The sequence below is a fragment of the Mastomys coucha genome, unplaced genomic scaffold (assembly GCF_008632895.1).
Source record: "Mastomys coucha isolate ucsf_1 unplaced genomic scaffold, UCSF_Mcou_1 pScaffold16, whole genome shotgun sequence".
Classification (NCBI taxonomy): domain Eukaryota; kingdom Metazoa; phylum Chordata; class Mammalia; order Rodentia; family Muridae; genus Mastomys; species Mastomys coucha.
The window spans coordinates 102,213,299-102,230,699 of record NW_022196898.1 but is presented as its reverse complement, the minus strand read 5'-3'; the positions used below and the strand labels follow the sequence as shown (position 1 = coordinate 102,230,699).

Here is a 17,401-nt window from a genome sequence, read left to right as displayed (position 1 = left end):
TGTTTTTTTGTTTTTTGGAGGGGAAACTGGGAATGGAGAAATTCGCATATAAATAAAGAAAAAAAAAGGAGCAGGATGCAGAGTGGTGTGTTTTGTGGACTTCACTACTTGTTCAAATGGGGAAAATGCCAACCCCATTATCTGCTAAGGGTCACAGGAGGTATGTGTAATAAATGTGGGTGTCTGTTGCACTACAAAAAAGAAGAGTTCCTTTGCTCTCTTACTAGACTGAAGCTGTGTAAAGTTCAGCTACACTTACAAGAATGTGCTATAATAATGCTTTGGGGACATGTGGGTGACAAACCACAGCATCTCCAAGGAACAGTGGGAAAGTTGGTAGGCAATATTCACTAATTTGCAATAAACCTTTAAAAATAAAATTCAGTTTGTATTACACTCTCTAGCTGTGCTTAAATTCATGAATTTTCATGAATTAAATGTGAAGATACTCTGAATGATCAACTTAAGGGAAATGAAGTTGGAATCTAAACTGAAATCTGACTGCTAGAGTTCATGGGTAATCTATCATCACTTAGGGTAATTGAGTCGTTTTCCTAATTACTCAGATGTTCCCTTTGAGTCACAGGTTCTTTACAGCTGTACATAAAAAAAATACTATATTTACACAGTGCATTTTTGTACCTGGTTCTAGAAAATTCTTACACTACAGAACTAGAACCCAGCCGGTGTGATGTCACTAGTGTTACAGTAATAAAAGAACATTTTGGCCATAATCACCTTGCCAAAGAGAGGCTCAAGGCCATGGGGAGCCGTGATGGGACGCAGCCTCTTCCTCCTCCAGGATTCCAACCTGTTATCCCTGAGGCTCTTTCCTGCTTGGGGCTGGGGTGTTGGGGGAACAGGTGTCTGGTAACTGTTAATGTGTGGAAGTTGGTAGAAGTCCTCCTTCTGGGAATTGTCCATGAAGTTCCTGAATTTCATCATTGCCTTCTTGCCCTGTAATCACATCATGATGTAAGACCCAATGGTACACAAGCAGAGCCCCAATGCAACTTGAATCAAAGGCAAGCCTGGATGATTGTCACAAACCCAGCTGAGAACAACACACCAACTTAAAACACATGCTCGTGCCTATGAAAATCAGTTTGTGTCTATTGCAAAGTCGATAAGCACATATTTCTAACCTTGTGTGAATATATGGTTTTAATAGAAGATTTAGAGAGAGTAAACTTAGTTAATTTTGCACTGGAAAGTCTGCAGGCTTAGACCCTGAAGTAGAGCTGGCCATTGCACGGGGCAATAGGAGCATTCTGATCTTAGACACCCTGAGGATTGAATAGGCAGAAGAAACAAGCCTGTGATCAAACACCAGTGAGCATGCTTGCTTGAAATCTTCAAACTTTGTGAAGGACAATCAAAAATATCCACCAAATGTTAAAGAGAAGGCTCTTTGACCTACACATCCTGCAATAAATCCTATATGGATAATTGTACAAGTATTAATACTATGCCATACAATGTGCATTTGGGCATACAAATACACATGTATAAGTGACACATGTATAAGTGTGTCTATATACAAAAGATGTGTAAATTCAGCTGACCCATAAAAACTTTAGCACCTTAAAAATCCATAAAAAGAAAAATTGTTCATTAAATTTGCTTTGATTCTTTAATTATATATTCTCACCAGGGTATAGAAATGTGGGTATATTCTTACATAATAGCACAAGCAGTATTTCTTTTAAGAAATTAACATGTAGAGTTTGATTTAAAAAGCAATAACAAATAGAAGTTTTTAAATATTAATTTACCATTGGGATATATATCTTTATTTTGCATGAGAGTTTAATCAAGATACCTTACCTTGGTCATTTAAAATCTTTAAATGTATAACCAAAAATATTTATCAGATATATTTGAATCTAAACATTTCTACAAACTGATTACTTTTTGTGCATCTGAAGTAAATTCCCAAATTTTAAGAGACTTAGATGTTTTTATCCATTTTATACCAATTTACCTTAAAAATTCTTTACACTCACATAATATAAATTGACATTATATTTCTATCTTTGTACTCATAACTAATTTTTAATCACTTTAGTCTATATTTTGATATGCTTAATAATAAAAATTTTAAGAAAGGCTCTCCCAAGGGTACTAATTACTAAGTCAATAAAAGCAGATTAAGTAAAAGCATATATAGCTCAAATCTTGAATAAAACCAACATGTTTGCATAAGCAGACTCTACTGTTCAGTTGTTACATTATATTGAGTAACCTTACTTTGTTTTCAATTTATTTCTCCAATAGACTGAGCCTAGAATAGCAAACCAAAATTAAATGAACATAATGCAAATATTAAAATTAATCTTGGACATTGGAATTTGGGCAATTTTTAATCACTTTTGAAAAACAAATAGCACAACTTGGTATCAGCTATTTGACCTGTTTTGGAAATGATTTCAATAATATTTTTAAAAATAATGTTTTTTTTATTTTTAATTGATGGCATATTAATTTTCTAAACCACTGGAAAACCATTTCTACATATAATTTCACTGCATTTTTAAGTTCTTAAGCATTTAAACTATACTGTATTATATAGTTTTTCTCGCTTGTTCACTACTGTAAAGATGACAGCTCAAAGTGTACTTAACTCTTCCTTTGCACTTATGTGCATGTTCCTGGGATAGATTCCTACAGGTTAAGATAGTGGTAGACCATCAGGTGGGGCTGATGTCTTCTGACAGGAGAGACTCCCTCTATGTATTTGAAAATTTTGCCATGTGATTAGTTTTACTTAGTGGCATCAAAACCAACCTGTTGTTGACTAGATCACTTTTTCCAAAAGTTGCTTACTCCAGCTGCTGTAACAAGCTCAACCTGGTCTTCTCTGTGGTCCCTCCGATCCTTATACCTCTTCAGTCTTTCAGTAAAGCAAGAGGGCTGACCGGTGCTCACTACATACTTAGCAATACTACAGACTACTCACTGTCTTTCAAAAGGAGTCAACTTCTTTTGTGTCAGGTAGTCAACTCTTTCACCATCAATACCACTAATAAAAGCATGTCTTTTCATAGTATATTTATTTAGCTCACTCATATTACACTGTAAGCTCCAGTAAGTGACTTCTGTCTTCCTTGGTAATCAATAATAACACTCATTCTTACATCAGAAGCTAGCCTGTCATAAGTGTCCAAAATATTCATTGAGTATAGCTAACATAAACTGATCATCCTCTTGATGTGTGAGCTCCTCAATGACTTTCCTTCAGAAATAACCCACACTCTCAAAACTTGTAAGCAGGAAGATGAGATTATATATTGGGTCACAATGTATACATAGAGATATCACTTGTAGGCAGTGCCTCAGAGTAAATTTGGAGGAAAATTATTGAAAGGGGAAAAGTTCAGTCACTAGATGTCAAAGACTGTCATTCCCCTAGTGGTGTTCTTATGTCTGAGGAGAAAAAAAAAGTTGCCGAGCTAGAACTCAGAACTATAGAAGCTTAGAAAGAATGTAATCACCTTGGCACACATGGAGAGGACCCATTGAAGCACTGTCTATGGGAAAGCAAGTTCTACCCAGCAGGCTTCCAGTATGCCCAACCCCAATGGAAACACTAACCCCGGAGGACACAGAGAGTTTTAGGCAAAGACCTGTGAGTTTTCTGGTATTTTGGGTAAGCCCATTCCTGAGATGAGATGGGCACCTCAGGAAGCCTTAACCTGATCCAGGAACACTGCCTTGAGTCACAGCCCCATTCTGATTCTATGGTCACCAGGCAACCTTCTCATTGTGAGCCTGCCTCCCAGGCAGCTCTGCCAACCAGGGAGAAAGCATTGTTGGTATAAGGTTTGACCATTTGATGACTCTTGGTGGATTAATTGTCCCTGATCAAGACAAATCTATTTTAGATTACCAAAAATTAACAAAGGGTCTTGCTTGTGTATTATTTTAAGTACCATGAAGTGGTCTCACAGGCGCTGGCTACTCCTGGACAGTGGCTGAAATGGCCTTCCAAATATGGGCCTTCAACTGTACCCTAGATCTAAGACCCAGGAGCCTGACTCACTTCAAGGAAAAATAAAAAAAGCCATTTCCCAATCAACTTCTTTTGGTGTTTAAGAAGCTACCAGGAAATTAACTGGATAAGGTATGTAAAACATTCTCACGAGCTAAAACCACATTCAATGGGCTGAGATGCCACAGTTGCATCTGAATATTTAGTATGAAATGAAGTCACTTAATCTGCATTTGTCTGAGCGAGGGTGCCGTGTCTTAGGTTCGTGAGTAGTATTTAATAGAAAGGAATGAAGCACATTCATCCCTTTCATGTAATGACAATTACGTTCATGACACAAATTCTTAAGCTCATAAATGTTTCTGCAAGTTAGAAACGCAGTCTCTCCCTATGTTGGGAATGGCCTGGCCTATTCCTCCCTGTTTAGGTAGATTCTGTTTTATAGTAACCATACCTAGCCAACTCGCACTCTAATACGCAAAGATTACCTAAGAAAGAACCTTGAAAGGGATGCACTGTCAAACCCCTAGGTTAATGACTTCAGCACATTTAATTCACCCTCCAAGTAACTGCACACATAGATAGGATAGAGAGTCCTCACATGAACACAAGCCTGCCATGCAGAGTCCCATTGTCAGGTTCTCATGCACTAAAATCTGAAAGGAGTCCACACAGTGTCATTTTGGGGAAAGTCATGTGTGTGATTGGGAACAGAGCATCTTTATTTTTCATTTGGCTCATAGTGAGCTAAGCACTGCATGTCATTAAAATTCCATCCCTTACAGATTCTATACAATTACATGAAAAGTAGGCCTTCTATCTGTAGCAATATACACTTAATCACATTACTTAATACAGTAAATGCTTTGTGAATGTACAGTGTAAGTTTCACTGTGTGGATGAAAAGATGGCGTCTAAACCTTGATAGTACATGATTTTAATCAATAATTTAAAAACAGACATTTCTTAAAGAAAATAGCATTTACCCCAAGAGGAAATGGAGCTCCACTCTCCAGCAATGAGGCTTTGGGCTTGGACCCTGAAGCTTTTGAACTATTTCTCGTTTGTCGATTACTCAGAAGAGGCTGCAGACGAACTGGAGGCTGCATATTTCCTGGGGCAGTATATGGTCGAGGGACTGTCTAGATGATGATAGGGGGAAATTCCACTTAAATTAGTACCTTGACATGTTTCCAGAACCAATTAATAACCCAACAAATGGCCCAGAGTAATTAATGGTGCCTTTTTACTGAACAGATTAAACTTTAATTATATCCTTCCATTATATACAGCCTTCTGACCCCAAAGTATTTGTTAAAACACATGGTGTTGAAGTCTTCTACATAACCAAATGTCACAGGGATGGAGCCTTCTAGACAAAAAGAGATGGCCTTTATTATAGTCCTATATTTTTGCTCATACTGTAAATTCTTTATTGTGCTGAATATGGGCAAAGAATGGCTTTGCTCAATTAAATGTTAAGTTAAATAATGTCCTATTTCAGAGAACTGAAAGGGTATTATTGGAACAGACTCATTTCAGTTTCAATGTTTTCAATATAAAATCTACTCTGAATTCATTACGCAGCAAGGTTGGCACCCAAAGTAGAAGCAGACACCAGGAAAGGCAGGTGCTTGGCTATAATGTACCACCAATTATATATCTTCAACTGCTTCCTAAAAATGTAAGGAAACAAAATGAAACATCGTAGCTGGCCAAACTGGGATGCACTATATAAAAATGAATGTTTCCACACTCAGAGTCTTCCATTTGTTCTTCTAGGTCCCCTGTCTACCTTCTCTGTCTGAGGAGCTCTGGGCCCTGTAAGTGATTTCTTAAGGAATTTACCAACCTCAGGACTGCAATTAGATTCTACCAAGGAGAGGACTATTAGAGAAGATGGATGAGATGGAGGCCTTTATTTCCGTAATCTTGCAGGGCAGAAAGGTTCCTATCACCAAAGTGCTTATGCTTCTGCGGGGAAGCCCTTACCTGCTATGGAACCTACCTACTGCTTCTAAAACCCATCCCTTCCCACCAGCTTCCTCTTCAACCTAGGACTGTGGCTTCCCATTGTGCTGACCCCAGCAGGCTTACCATCCCTAGTTAGCTTTTCTTCACCCTGCTGTATCTTCCTAAATAGTTTCTTTATTAAACAACTTTGTAATTACTCTATTTGTACGAGCCATCTGTTTCCTGCTGAGCCCCCAACAGACACACTTTCCAATCAAGAATGTACTGCAGTGAATACAAAAAGTGTCAGCATGGAACATTATAAGTGTCTTTGGGAGCATCAACAGAATATTATAAGTTTAGTATAAAGATTAGCAATGCGTTAAAAGTGGAGGAAAAAATGAAGTTTTGGCCAGCTTGTCCTATTCTACTAAGACAGTAGAAAACATGCCAAGAATAGGGCATGCGTATTTGGGCAAAGTGGTATGAGATAGATGGTATATAAATGATTCATGAATAGAATTTTGTACATTGACTCTAAAGGGTGGTAAGCCACAAATATTCCATTCCGCAAAATCATGTATAAATAAACACATGAAAAAAAAAAAAACTGGCAGCCAGAAACTCCTACCAAGCACTGGTTCTCATAACATCTTGAGAAGCATGCGTGCACACACTGCTAAAGCTTTTGATTTCAACAGTTGGCAATACTGAATCTCCATCCCAGGCCAAGTAAGGAGATAAAAAGTAATATGTAACATTTAAAAATTCTATTACTCAATCAGGCTGATTAATGCCAGAGGGCATGACTTAGAATAATGCTCTTAGGATAGTTATAGTGAACTAAGGAGGCTAAGAAAAACTAAGTTCTCACAGAAGCAGGTGAAATTTTAGCCAAATGGTAAGGAAGATGGTCATTTGAAAATTCAAGTAAAAGCCAGTTCTGAGCCAGGATCACAGAAGAGCGGCAGAGACAACCCTGTCCAATATTTGCTTTCCTTTCTTCTCCAGTAGTAGAATTTTCATTTGCGAACATGGTTGGCACAAACAAAGGGTATGTTCCCCAGACTTCCCCACAACTCTGTAAGGAGATGACCTCTCACTTGAGGGTAGTAAAATGTCAACAAAAGTAGCTCATGCAACTTGCAGTTCACACTCGTAGCAAAGGGAAGCAGGTCCTTACTTTCCTGCTGACCCCTTCCCTCTGGCTGGAGCATCCACATGGTGATACACAGCACTGGCTGCTGTGGATGAAGCAGGTACCCCAAGTTGGTGGGTGAGTAACACAGAGGGATCCAGGTGTTTGATGACTTCATAGAGTCACCTAAGATTCATAGGCATGGGTTGGGGTAGGGATGAAACCTCGTGAGTAAGCCATTGTTACTTGGGTCTCTTGTGGGGTAAATATGAAATGCCTCCCACTGGCTGTTTCAACACTTGGTCCAAAAGTGGAGTTTCTCTTTTGGGGGTTTGTGAGTTCTTTGCTAGGTAGAGACTGTCTGAAAGGTAGACCTCAGTGTCTATAGGACAGCCTGCTTCTATCCCTGTCTCTGCTTCCTGTTCTGACAAGATGGGAGAAGAGTCCCATATCCATGCCCCCTGCACAGCTGAGCCACCTACTGCTTGACTTGTCCACCATGTGGACTGTTTCCTCAAGCTATAAGCCAGACAGGCTCTTCTTCTGTAGTCATTTCTTGAAGGTATTTTGTCTCAGTAACAAGGAAAGTGATAAGTACAAACCTGAAACCACCACAAACACTTGTGGATTAACTGGAATTACAGACAAGTCAGAGAAGACAAGAGATAAGACTATAGAGAGAACTTAAAATCCATTTACAGACTAAGCGACATTTCTGAATAAAAGACTAAAATCACCCAAAAGAGCTCTTGTGGACTCTAGCAGACCCAAGTTTCTCTTGAGGCTGCCCGATAATCCCAAACATGAAAACCTTGTGTAGAGATGCGGGAGAGCAGGTTACAGCACACCAGAACACCGTCCGTCTTTCAGTGGCTGTGCTCTTAATTTTACTTCCATGCATTTGCATACAAATATCATCCAGTTAGATGGATCTGGCAGTCAAATGCTCAACTGATCACATTTATCTCTAAAAACAAATCTGTCCCATTAAGTAACAGCTGTGAGCCCCAAACTCTGGTGGCTCATATCAGAGGCCACCTTAAGCTTGCTGAGTTTTACAATGTGTAAATATATTTCTCTATAATAAATACGGCACTGTCTTAATGTGCTCAAAGCTGTGCCAAAATGTGGGTTGAAATTGGCTACCTGGTAATTACTCAGCTTAGCCAAGCTCTGCTAATTCTCAAGAGGATCAAGGGGGGCGGGGAGGGGTTAATTTCTCAAAGACTTACAGAATCCATAGAGATGACTTTCCCCTGTCTTAATGGAGATAATGCAGCTAAATGCTTTCACAGTGTTTGAAACTTTAGCACAATTAGCATCAATGTGCAGGATCGGGTATTGAAAGCTTCTCTTAGAGAAGTTCAGGAAAAATGGTGATGTCCCATAAAGCTTCCCTTCTCCATCTAGGGTAGTTGGTGGTCAGGGCTGAAACTGAGAGAGGATGTGTCCAGGAAAGGATGGACAAACCTAAGGGGAGACCTAAACTTCTGTAAAGTGAGAAATTAAACTTCAAGTCACAGTAGCTATCCTAAGGCACACAAAACACTCTGCATGTGACCAAGTGTCAGGCTCACAGTAGTGTAGCCTCTGATTTTTAAAGGACCCTCTCATTTTTACACAGTGAACCACAGACTCTTTCCTGATGGGGTTCATCTGGAAAACTGAGGGGACCAGGGTACAGGGGGGTTTCCTCTCTGAACCAGGTAGAAGGACAGAAAATAGCACTATTTCCTTTGTTTCTTCCAGGGGAAAGCTTGGGAGGCACTAAGGTATTGCTATCTATCAAAGAAGTATTTGTGTGTACACATCTACCTTCAAATAATCCCCGCCTGAGGAGGAACAACAGTCCAGAGAGGGCTGGAGCTTTTCAGAACTCGTGCTGTTCAACCAGGAGAGGTCAAGACATGTTTACCTTTTCAGAATGTTGAAGCTTTAATGCTGTAGGTGACAAACTTACCTCAACTGAGTGCGAAGGCTCTGTAATCTCTCTACAAATATTGTATAACACAAATAGAAATGATCAGACTCACAAGGAAAGCATCCAGTCACGAAAACCAAAGGTAAAGACGTCACGGGGAGTTTAACCCAGCTTCAACCACCAGCATCCAACAGATATTGTTTAAATCTTTCCTGAATCTGTATTGTTTTGAAAGACCCTGCCTTCCTTCCAGCAAATATCACCTCTGGGCCACAGACGCATCGCGCTAGGATAAAATATCAGTGTATGACTTCTTCAGATGGGATTTCAGTACATTTAATTATCTCAAGGTAGAAGCATCTACTTTTGATAAAATGAAATGGTAGAATGTCACCAACATGCAGCCTGGCACTGCTGAATCTGTGCAGATAAAGGAATAGCAAGAATAATACCCAGATGTCAGACTAATACCCAGAAGACACAGTCGGGGGCTCAATCCTGCCACACTGCCAAGGGCTAAAGGGTAAAAACTGAGAGAGATAACTTGAAGTCATCATGTATGATCTTAGATATCAGGACGAGTTTGGTCTTTCCTGTAGGTAAAATGGAGCCAGGGGTGGGTATCTGAGTACCTACATAACCACAAGTCATCTCCACTTCAGAAACTTGTGTGTTAGCTGCGAGTGCAGGGATTAGTCCACAGCAATCTTGATTGGAGTGAGGACTTGCAATGTTGACTTTTAGTATTGAGTAAGGAGGAGGCTGTAGTCTGCAATTGCTTCCTTTCCCTATGTTTTCACTCCTATAAGGTTGTGCAGACATGCTTCCCAAAGAGCCTTCCTTCTCAGATTAATGAGAAATCATAAATTAATTAGCTGGGACAGAGTGCTTAATAGGGCTCACCACTGTTAATGGACTAGAACGTCCTTCCTCAGCCAGAACGCTATGGCCACGATTAGTCTTGGGGCCAGCTGGGGGATGGGGTGTCAGAATAGGCATGTTATCTTCAATAAATCGTCTTGTGTGTTCTACCTGGAATGAGAACAAAAATTGTGAAATTGACATATAGGTGATCAGGTTAGCTTAGTGCCTGACATATATCCATACTGTGAGATCAAAGCCTTCCCCACTAAGACTGCTATTCTGTATCCTGATACTGAAGTTAGCAACCTTTCTCTAGCCCTGTTGGGGGCAGGGTGTGGTAGGCAGTAAGTGATAGAAAATGGAATCCTCTCCACCTGCACACACATAGGAGTCATTCTGAGAGAATATTCTGATAATGTTTGTTGGGCCAAAAAACTGCCCTTTGCACTTCACTACACTGAGGGGTACACACTACCAAAAGAGATTAAAGTTTTTGTTATAAAAACAGTAATTTAAGCAGTACAGTTTGTTTTACTAAATAGAGGGGAACTGAATCATGCCTTTGCCAACTGCAAATATTCAGTGAGTTCTGACAAGCAGGTGTCAGGTGGGAACAACTGGAGTTCCTTTAGCACTTTCCCAGAACCCTCGTCTTCCTTCCCAGAATCCTCCTCTTCCTGTCTACCTACTGCCTCACACAGGACAGACGAGTCAGAGACACAGCACACCTGTTTTAGGTACTGGAAATCAGTATTTCCAGTCATCGTTGCTTCCACATTCTGACTAACAAATCACAGAAAGTGTAAGACCATGATGCAAGGCAGGGCCAGGCAAGCTGAAGGAACCTGGAGCCTCTGCATCCCAGCTCCCCCCATCCCAAGAATGACCTGCCTCCTGTCATTTAACACTTTAGCAATGAAATTACTCTTTGTCTCTGATGAAATAAATTTGAGTCCATCAACCCAGAGAGGAAAATGTTACTCTTACAGAGCAGGTTGCCCTATGAATGCTTTACAAATGCTTATCAGTTTGTGAAATGCGTTTCAGGCTCCACATTTGTAATACTATAGCAAATTAAGAACAAACAGTCCATGATTTCAAATAGCTCAGGAAATCAAATAAATCTGCCTTCCTAAACTGAAACTTTTTAAACACGCCTAATTGAATCTCTCATCCCCTGATTCAAATTGATGTATTTCAAAAGTTCACTGCAAAGAACAAAAATAGAGAACAACCAAGGGATTTAAAAATACCTAGCACAAAATGTTAGATCTGTTCATGCTTCCTTTACTAAGGAAGCTTGTTCCCACCATAATTTTCAAGGGTGACATTCGAATGAAAATGTGTGATTGTATAATTCGTCCAATGTTTTATTTTCCTTCAAGTTGAAACACTACCATCTCTTTTAATTTTCTTAAGACTCATGAATATCCTTTGGCCTCTGCCACAAGAAAACACAAAAGCCAGACAGCAAATTTGACTGTTTTCAAGTTTGTCTTTGAAAGTTTTCTCCTTGCTGAAATGCATTTCTCAGGAGTAGTGCCTGCTTTTTCAGGATCTATACTGATGGCACTGAGAGCCAGGCTACATAGAACCATTTGCTAGATCTCAGCTACGTTGCTGTCCAAAAGTCAGGACCTCTAGACTTTCCATAATAACTGCCTGGGAGTTTGAATGATACCATGATATTAAAAGGTCAAAGAGTTTACCTTCAACCTCTGAATCCGCTCTTTCCTAGCTAAGGTATCCAGTTTCCGTTTTATTTCCAGCTGGTGGTAGCGCTGTGAAGGATAGAACCATGCTAGTTAGAGCCAAGAATATTTTAGAGGAAAATAATCCCAACAGAGGTAGCTCTGTTTTCAATTACCCCTCTTGTCATTTGAATGGAGAAGAGCCACCTGCCTAAGTGTGCAGGTGGGACTATCAATTGCCACCACTCATTGGGAGGCCAATTACAAACACATCTTAGCTAAAAGTATTCATGCCCTTTAACCACAAACTTTGTTCCTAAACTGAAGAGGAAAACCAAGTAATGGCTTTTAAGTGTTTTGCACAGAAAGATACTATCTGAAAGGGGTCCCACCTACCCTTTTTTTATTTGAATAGTGCAATAGTTGTGTAAATTTTGGGGGAAAATGGTTAAATGTTTGGCACATCCATGGGCTTGAACAAGATGTAATTATTTAAACAAAGTTTTTAAAGATTTTGATTTTTTATTAGATATTTTCTTTATTTACATTTCAAATGTTATCCTGTTTCCTGGTTTCCCCTCTGAAAACCCTATTCCCTTCCCCTCCCCCTGCTCACCAACCCACCCTTTCCCACTTCCTGGCCCTGGCATTCCCCTACACTGGGGCATAGAACCTTCACAGGACCAAGGGCCCCTCCTCCCATTGATGACCAACAAGACCATTCTCTGCTACATATGCGGCTGGAGCCATGGGTTCCCCCATGTGTACTCTTTGGTTGGTGGTTTAGTCCCTGGGAGCTCTGGGGGTACTGGTTGGTTCATATTGTTGTTCTTCCTATGGGGCTACAAACCCCTTCAGCATCTTGAGTCTTTTCTCTAACTCCTCCATAGGGGTCCCTGTGCTCAGTCCAGTGGTTGACTGAGAGCATCCATTTCTGTATTTTTTAAAAGAAAATGAAAGTAACACAGGAGGAAACAAGAGATTGTATAAGAATCTGGTGGCTGGTGGAGCGGTTTACTGACGCGTCCCTGGAGTGAGGGCCTGCTTCTTATGTCTTCAGTTCCAAGTCCATCACATTTCATGACCAAAGATGCCAAGGCAGACACAGGTTCGTGTCTTGGTCTCACTTCCTAGTTCCTGTTTGATTGCTCAAACCCATGTCCTTGTCACAAAGTAGCATGGTGATTTTCTTTTCTGTGTGTGCAAAGGATGATTTTATTTTTACTTATGTGTCTGTGTACATGGTGGTGGGGGCTGCTTTTTGATGCGGGAGTTAGAAGCAGTCATGCGCAGCATAGAACCAGTACTGGGAACTGAACTCTGGCCCTCTGCAAGGGCAGAGCCAGTGGCTCATACCTGCTGAACCGCATTTGAAATCCACTGTTCACTGTTCTTTAAGAGAGGGTCTTGGAACCTAGCTCAAGATGACCTGGAACTTACTACATGCCCAAGTTGGGTTCAAAATTGTGGTAATCCTCTTGCTTAGGCCTCCTGAATACTAAGATTATACGCACATGCTACCACACTTGGCCATACCATGGTTTTATTGGTGTATAAATATGACCAGAAGATATTAAAAACAAGAAGTGTAGAATAATAGCCATCTCTGAAAGTAGAATCTTATGCAATTATTTTTGCTTTATCAGTTGTCTGTTTTCCAATTATTTTCATATAATAGTTGGTGATTTAAAATATACCTAAGTAAATATGGTCTCCCAATTTTTATTAGACGTGAAATCGGTGAGTAGTTTTGTGGTCTCATTGTTCCTTCGGGAAAACCTTTTCTCTGGTCTTGGTCCCTGCTGATGCCATCACTCCTGTCCTGGATGTCATCAATCATCTCCTGACTCTCCTTGTTCTTCTCCCTCCTGCTCTGATCTTTCACCCATTCGGCAACAAACTTTTTTTTTTTTTGGTTTTTCAAGACAGGGTTTCTCTGTATAGCCCTGGCTGTCCTGGAACTCACTTTGTAGACCAGGCTGGCCTCGAACTCAGAAATCCACCTGCCTCTGCTTCCTAAGTGCTGAGATTAAAGGCATGCACCACCACTGCCCAGCACAAACTTTCTTATATTAACTATCAATCTGTCCCCAACTCTCTGCAGTCAGCAGCTCAGCTCTCTCCCCAAGCCTTTGGTGCCTGCCTGGGTGCAGACCTCCGTAGAGCCATTCTGCAGATGGTCCTGGCTCCCAGGACAGCATTCTCCCAGGCCTGTTCCTCACCAGGGAGAAGTTTCTATTCCCACATTCCTGCTCCTCCTCTCCTGCACTCCTCCCCATTCAGTCCCTAGTGCTCTCTCCATCTCCCCTGCTTGAGACAGCACCTTCTCTCCACAGCTTTCTCCTTCTCTACCGTGCCCACAGACAGCTGCCTCTCCCGCCCTCTCTCGAACGCTGTTAGCTGCACCCTTTGGCAACAGATTCCTAATTGACCTCCCACCTCCAATCTTTTCCAGACCATTAATCCATCCTCTGCATCTCCAGCAGCAACATCTTGAACAGCTTTGCTCATCTATTTCACTCCCCTGCTGTACAAGCATCTCATCGCCTCTGTACCTACACTGCAACCTGCCTTGGGAATTCAAGACTTTCCAGAAACAAGGCCTCAGCTTCTCAGATGGTGTCATTTCCTCCTGCCAAGCAGCCCCCCTGAGCAGCCTTTGGGCTTTCTTTCCATTCACAGGATCCTGCATATGGCCGTCCTCCTCCCAGAAGCAGGAGCTCTGTGCCCCGGTGCACTGAAGCCCACAGGACACCTCCTTGTTTGCAGGATCCACTTTGTCACTTTCCTTTTCTATGCAATTGCTGTGCCATATTTCAATAAACAGTGTCTTGCAGCCACCGGACAGGGTCCCCTCTTAGCATCCAGTGAGTCAGCTATTGTTGCATGAGTGAATGCAGGAACACCTACAGAAATGTTAGGGAAAACTTGTAGCCGTTTCAAGTCAATGGGAGGCCCTGTGCCAACCTGGAGACAACACTAGCTGTTCTGGTATATTAACAGGTTAGGTATGTCTTCTGAAACATGGTTAGGGGCTGAACAGGTTCTCAATTCACTGTTTTTCACGTTTGTAGATGTCTGTAGACTTTATTGATTAAACACTCCTAACCTGAACATGCAGAGCCCTCTGAAAGCCAAAACCCTGAAACACAAATATTATGTTTAAAATATTTTCAAATTCTGAGCATCTCATATTTATCTTTCTAACTGTACATGTGGGTTTGTGTGTGTGAAATATGCATTGTATGAACTGAATGTGTTGGGTGCTCGTGCGGAGATCAGAAGAATGCACCAGATGTCCTGCTCCATCCTATTCCCTTTGGGCAGGGTCTCTCACTGAACCCAGAACTAAGCTGGCAGTAAGTCCCAGCCATCTTCAGTCGGTAGGATGGAGTTACAGGCATGTGTGTGACCGTAGCAGGTCTTATCTGTAGGTGCTGACAATTTGAACTCAGGACTCTCAGCTTCTCTACTAAGTGTGAACTGTCTTCACAGATGTCAGATTTTCAGATTAGAGGTCAAATTCCATATTATAATAACTATATATTCTTTCAAATGTAATTATATGTTGTTAGTATATGAGGCTCAACTGAAAATATATGTGACAGTTCTGATGTATCTGATGTACCTACAAACTCTAAGGATTTGGCCAACATTGAACTCAGCACTTCTAAAGCTAGAAATCAGGGGTTAATTTAATAGCATAATTATTTATATTTTATATTTATATATTATTTATACTTTAGCAGAATTGTACCATTCCCACAGATGCATTTACAATCAGCAAATCTGGGGCTGTCAACAATGAGTCTAGGTAATTTGTGGACATGATCTGAAATTTTAAAAAGGAATTGTTAAGTAGGCAGAAACTGTATATGTGCAATATATATCTTAAGTGAGCATTCTGAATGATTGATGTAATGATTCAGTCAACATAATAACAAATATTTTCACTGCTACTAGACTTGTTTGTTGCAGGTTTACTGATAATTTCGATATTGGTTCAAAAATGTTAACGCACCCACAAGTCAGAGACTTTCCAAGCTGCATCTCTGGTCAGAGACTTTCCAAGCTGCATCTCTGGTTCACTGCTGTGCGGGTGAGCCAAGGAGTGGTGTCTTTTCTCACAAAGACTAAATGGTGCTTGATGATTGAAACTACAGTTTTGTGGAGCAGAGCTGCAAGAATTTATCAGGTCAGCTTCATAGCCCACTAAAAGTGCAATGTCAGATTCCACAAAACGTGTTGATGCTCAGCCTGTAAATCCGTGCTGACCAATGTGTCCTAAAGTAGGAGGGACAGCAGATGTTTCAATGCCTATTCTGTGAAACCTAACATACGGCTGAGCTATGGAGCCTTAAAAAAAAAAAAAAAAAAAAAAAAAAAAAAAAAAAAAACAGGTCTGGGATAATTCATGGCACTGGAATTACTGATATTTAAACAGATGTCACTTTTTTTAGCGAATGGAAATTAAGGTACAGATGGCGAGGACTGGGTAGCCATTGTGGATTTTAAAAATCTACATTTAGAAAATTAAATATCACAAACTTTATAATCATGTCCATATTTCTTCTGAACTAAAAAAGAGGAAAAACTTGAGAATCTAGAGCTCCTAGCTACTTAGGAATGGACCAAGTTCCTTTAGTCCATTTCCTTTTTTGTGAAGTTTAGGAAGAGTTGCGCAATCATTAGTCGTACAGAGGGAGGAAATGCTCGCACCTCCATATCAAGAACTTTGTGGAAAATGGCCCGGGCTAAGCACTCTCGGATGTATTTTTGGTGATCCTGCTTCATGTTGTTAATTTTGTATTCCTTTTCAGAAAGTATCCTTCCACTTCTCGTGATCTGTGGTGAGAGAATAAAAAGTGTGAATAGATAAGTAAAATGCTCAAAGAAATACAAAGTAGCAAAATGTATTGTTAGGTTCCAAGAAAGGCAAAGAGAGAAGGGAGAGAGGAAAGAGAGGGGGAGGTAGGAGAGAGAGAGAAACAAAGAGATGGGGGAGGGGGAGGAGAGGGGGGAGAGAGGGAGAGGAGAAGAGAAAGAGAGAAGAAAGTGGCCTTTTCAAGGCCTAAGGAGAATACCATTGTCACTAATGAACTTCTGCTTTTAATGAATATTTCATCAAGCAGAAAGGAAAAAGGAAGTCTCACTTACCTGTCAGTGTGAAAACACACACAGGTGGTACACTTGATGTTTAAAACAAGGTTTTCATTAGAGTAACAATTTTCCAGTGATGGAACCCAGGTGTTCTTTTCCGTCTCCTGAAAGCTCCCTGGGAAGAGGAGGTGCTACCTTGAAAGAGCTTGTGAGAGAAGGCCTGCCGGCTCACAGGAAACCCTGGCAGGGCCTAGGCAGGCGAGCGACTGGGGAAGCCTTTGGTTTGTCTTCAGAAATAATTGGTTTCATTACTTTCTTTGCTCCCTGCCTTTTCCTTCCTCCACTTTGCAGCCCAGAACATAATTTAATTTGCTATGATTTAGAATTTTACAAATTACACGGAAGTGTGGATAGGCTTCTTCTTTTATATTGGTCACAGCAGGGATCAGTGTGTCCCAGAGTGTAGACTTCTGCTCCTCATCCTTCGCTTCTTTTGACTGTATCTGGGCTCCATCTGCTGTCGTCCGCTGAGTTCCTCGTAAGAGCTGCTGTCCTCATGCCTGGTCCTATGCCACCCCCCTCAACATGCTCCTGTTAAGTTTAAATACAAGCCACCTTCACATTCCCTCTCTTATGTTTAAGTGTGTGTGTGTGCGTGCATGTGTGCCTGTGTGCATGCGAGTGAGGATAACTGCCAAGGCCACAGGTATTAAATACCCGGAAGCTGGAGTTGCTGGAAGTTA

The 17,401-nt window shown here is 40.9% G+C and overlaps 1 protein-coding gene and 1 long non-coding RNA gene across 14 annotated transcripts in view; one reads left to right on the top strand and one right to left on the bottom strand.

Annotated features, from left to right (window-relative positions):
* Erich3 (glutamate rich 3) overlaps positions 1-17,401 on the bottom strand; it is a 117,563-nt gene that overhangs the window by 64,830 nt on the left and 35,332 nt on the right. For 2 of the 11 annotated variants that reach the window (XM_031375937.1, XM_031375940.1), the window contains 5 exons: positions 16,278-16,403; positions 11,577-11,648; positions 9,907-10,035; positions 4,978-5,133; positions 739-957 (listed from right to left, as the gene is read on the bottom strand). In XM_031375937.1, the coding sequence (XP_031231797.1) occupies positions 739-957; positions 4,978-5,133; positions 9,907-10,035; positions 11,577-11,648; positions 16,278-16,403 (702 nt within the window). Of the gene's footprint in view, positions 1-738; positions 958-2,787; positions 2,901-3,494; positions 3,742-4,977; positions 5,134-6,818; positions 7,104-7,127; positions 7,261-9,906; positions 10,036-11,576; positions 11,649-16,277; positions 16,404-16,715; positions 17,250-17,401 lie in introns of those variants that run through there. The other 9 variants (XM_031375938.1, XM_031375939.1, XM_031375941.1 and 6 more) reach the window with 9 other exon arrangements.
* LOC116093975 lies at positions 3,481-14,401 on the top strand. 3 transcript variants are annotated; one of them, XR_004119907.1, is made up of 5 exons: positions 3,481-3,628; positions 3,930-4,123; positions 8,832-9,145; positions 12,509-12,666; positions 14,014-14,401. It is a non-coding gene; the product is annotated as an uncharacterized LOC116093975 (long non-coding RNA). The 3 variants fall into 3 exon arrangements; XR_004119905.1 differs by having other exon boundaries at positions 3,481-4,123; XR_004119906.1 differs by lacking the exons at positions 8,832-9,145; positions 12,509-12,666; positions 14,014-14,401 and adding an exon at positions 5,774-6,166 and having other exon boundaries at positions 3,481-4,123.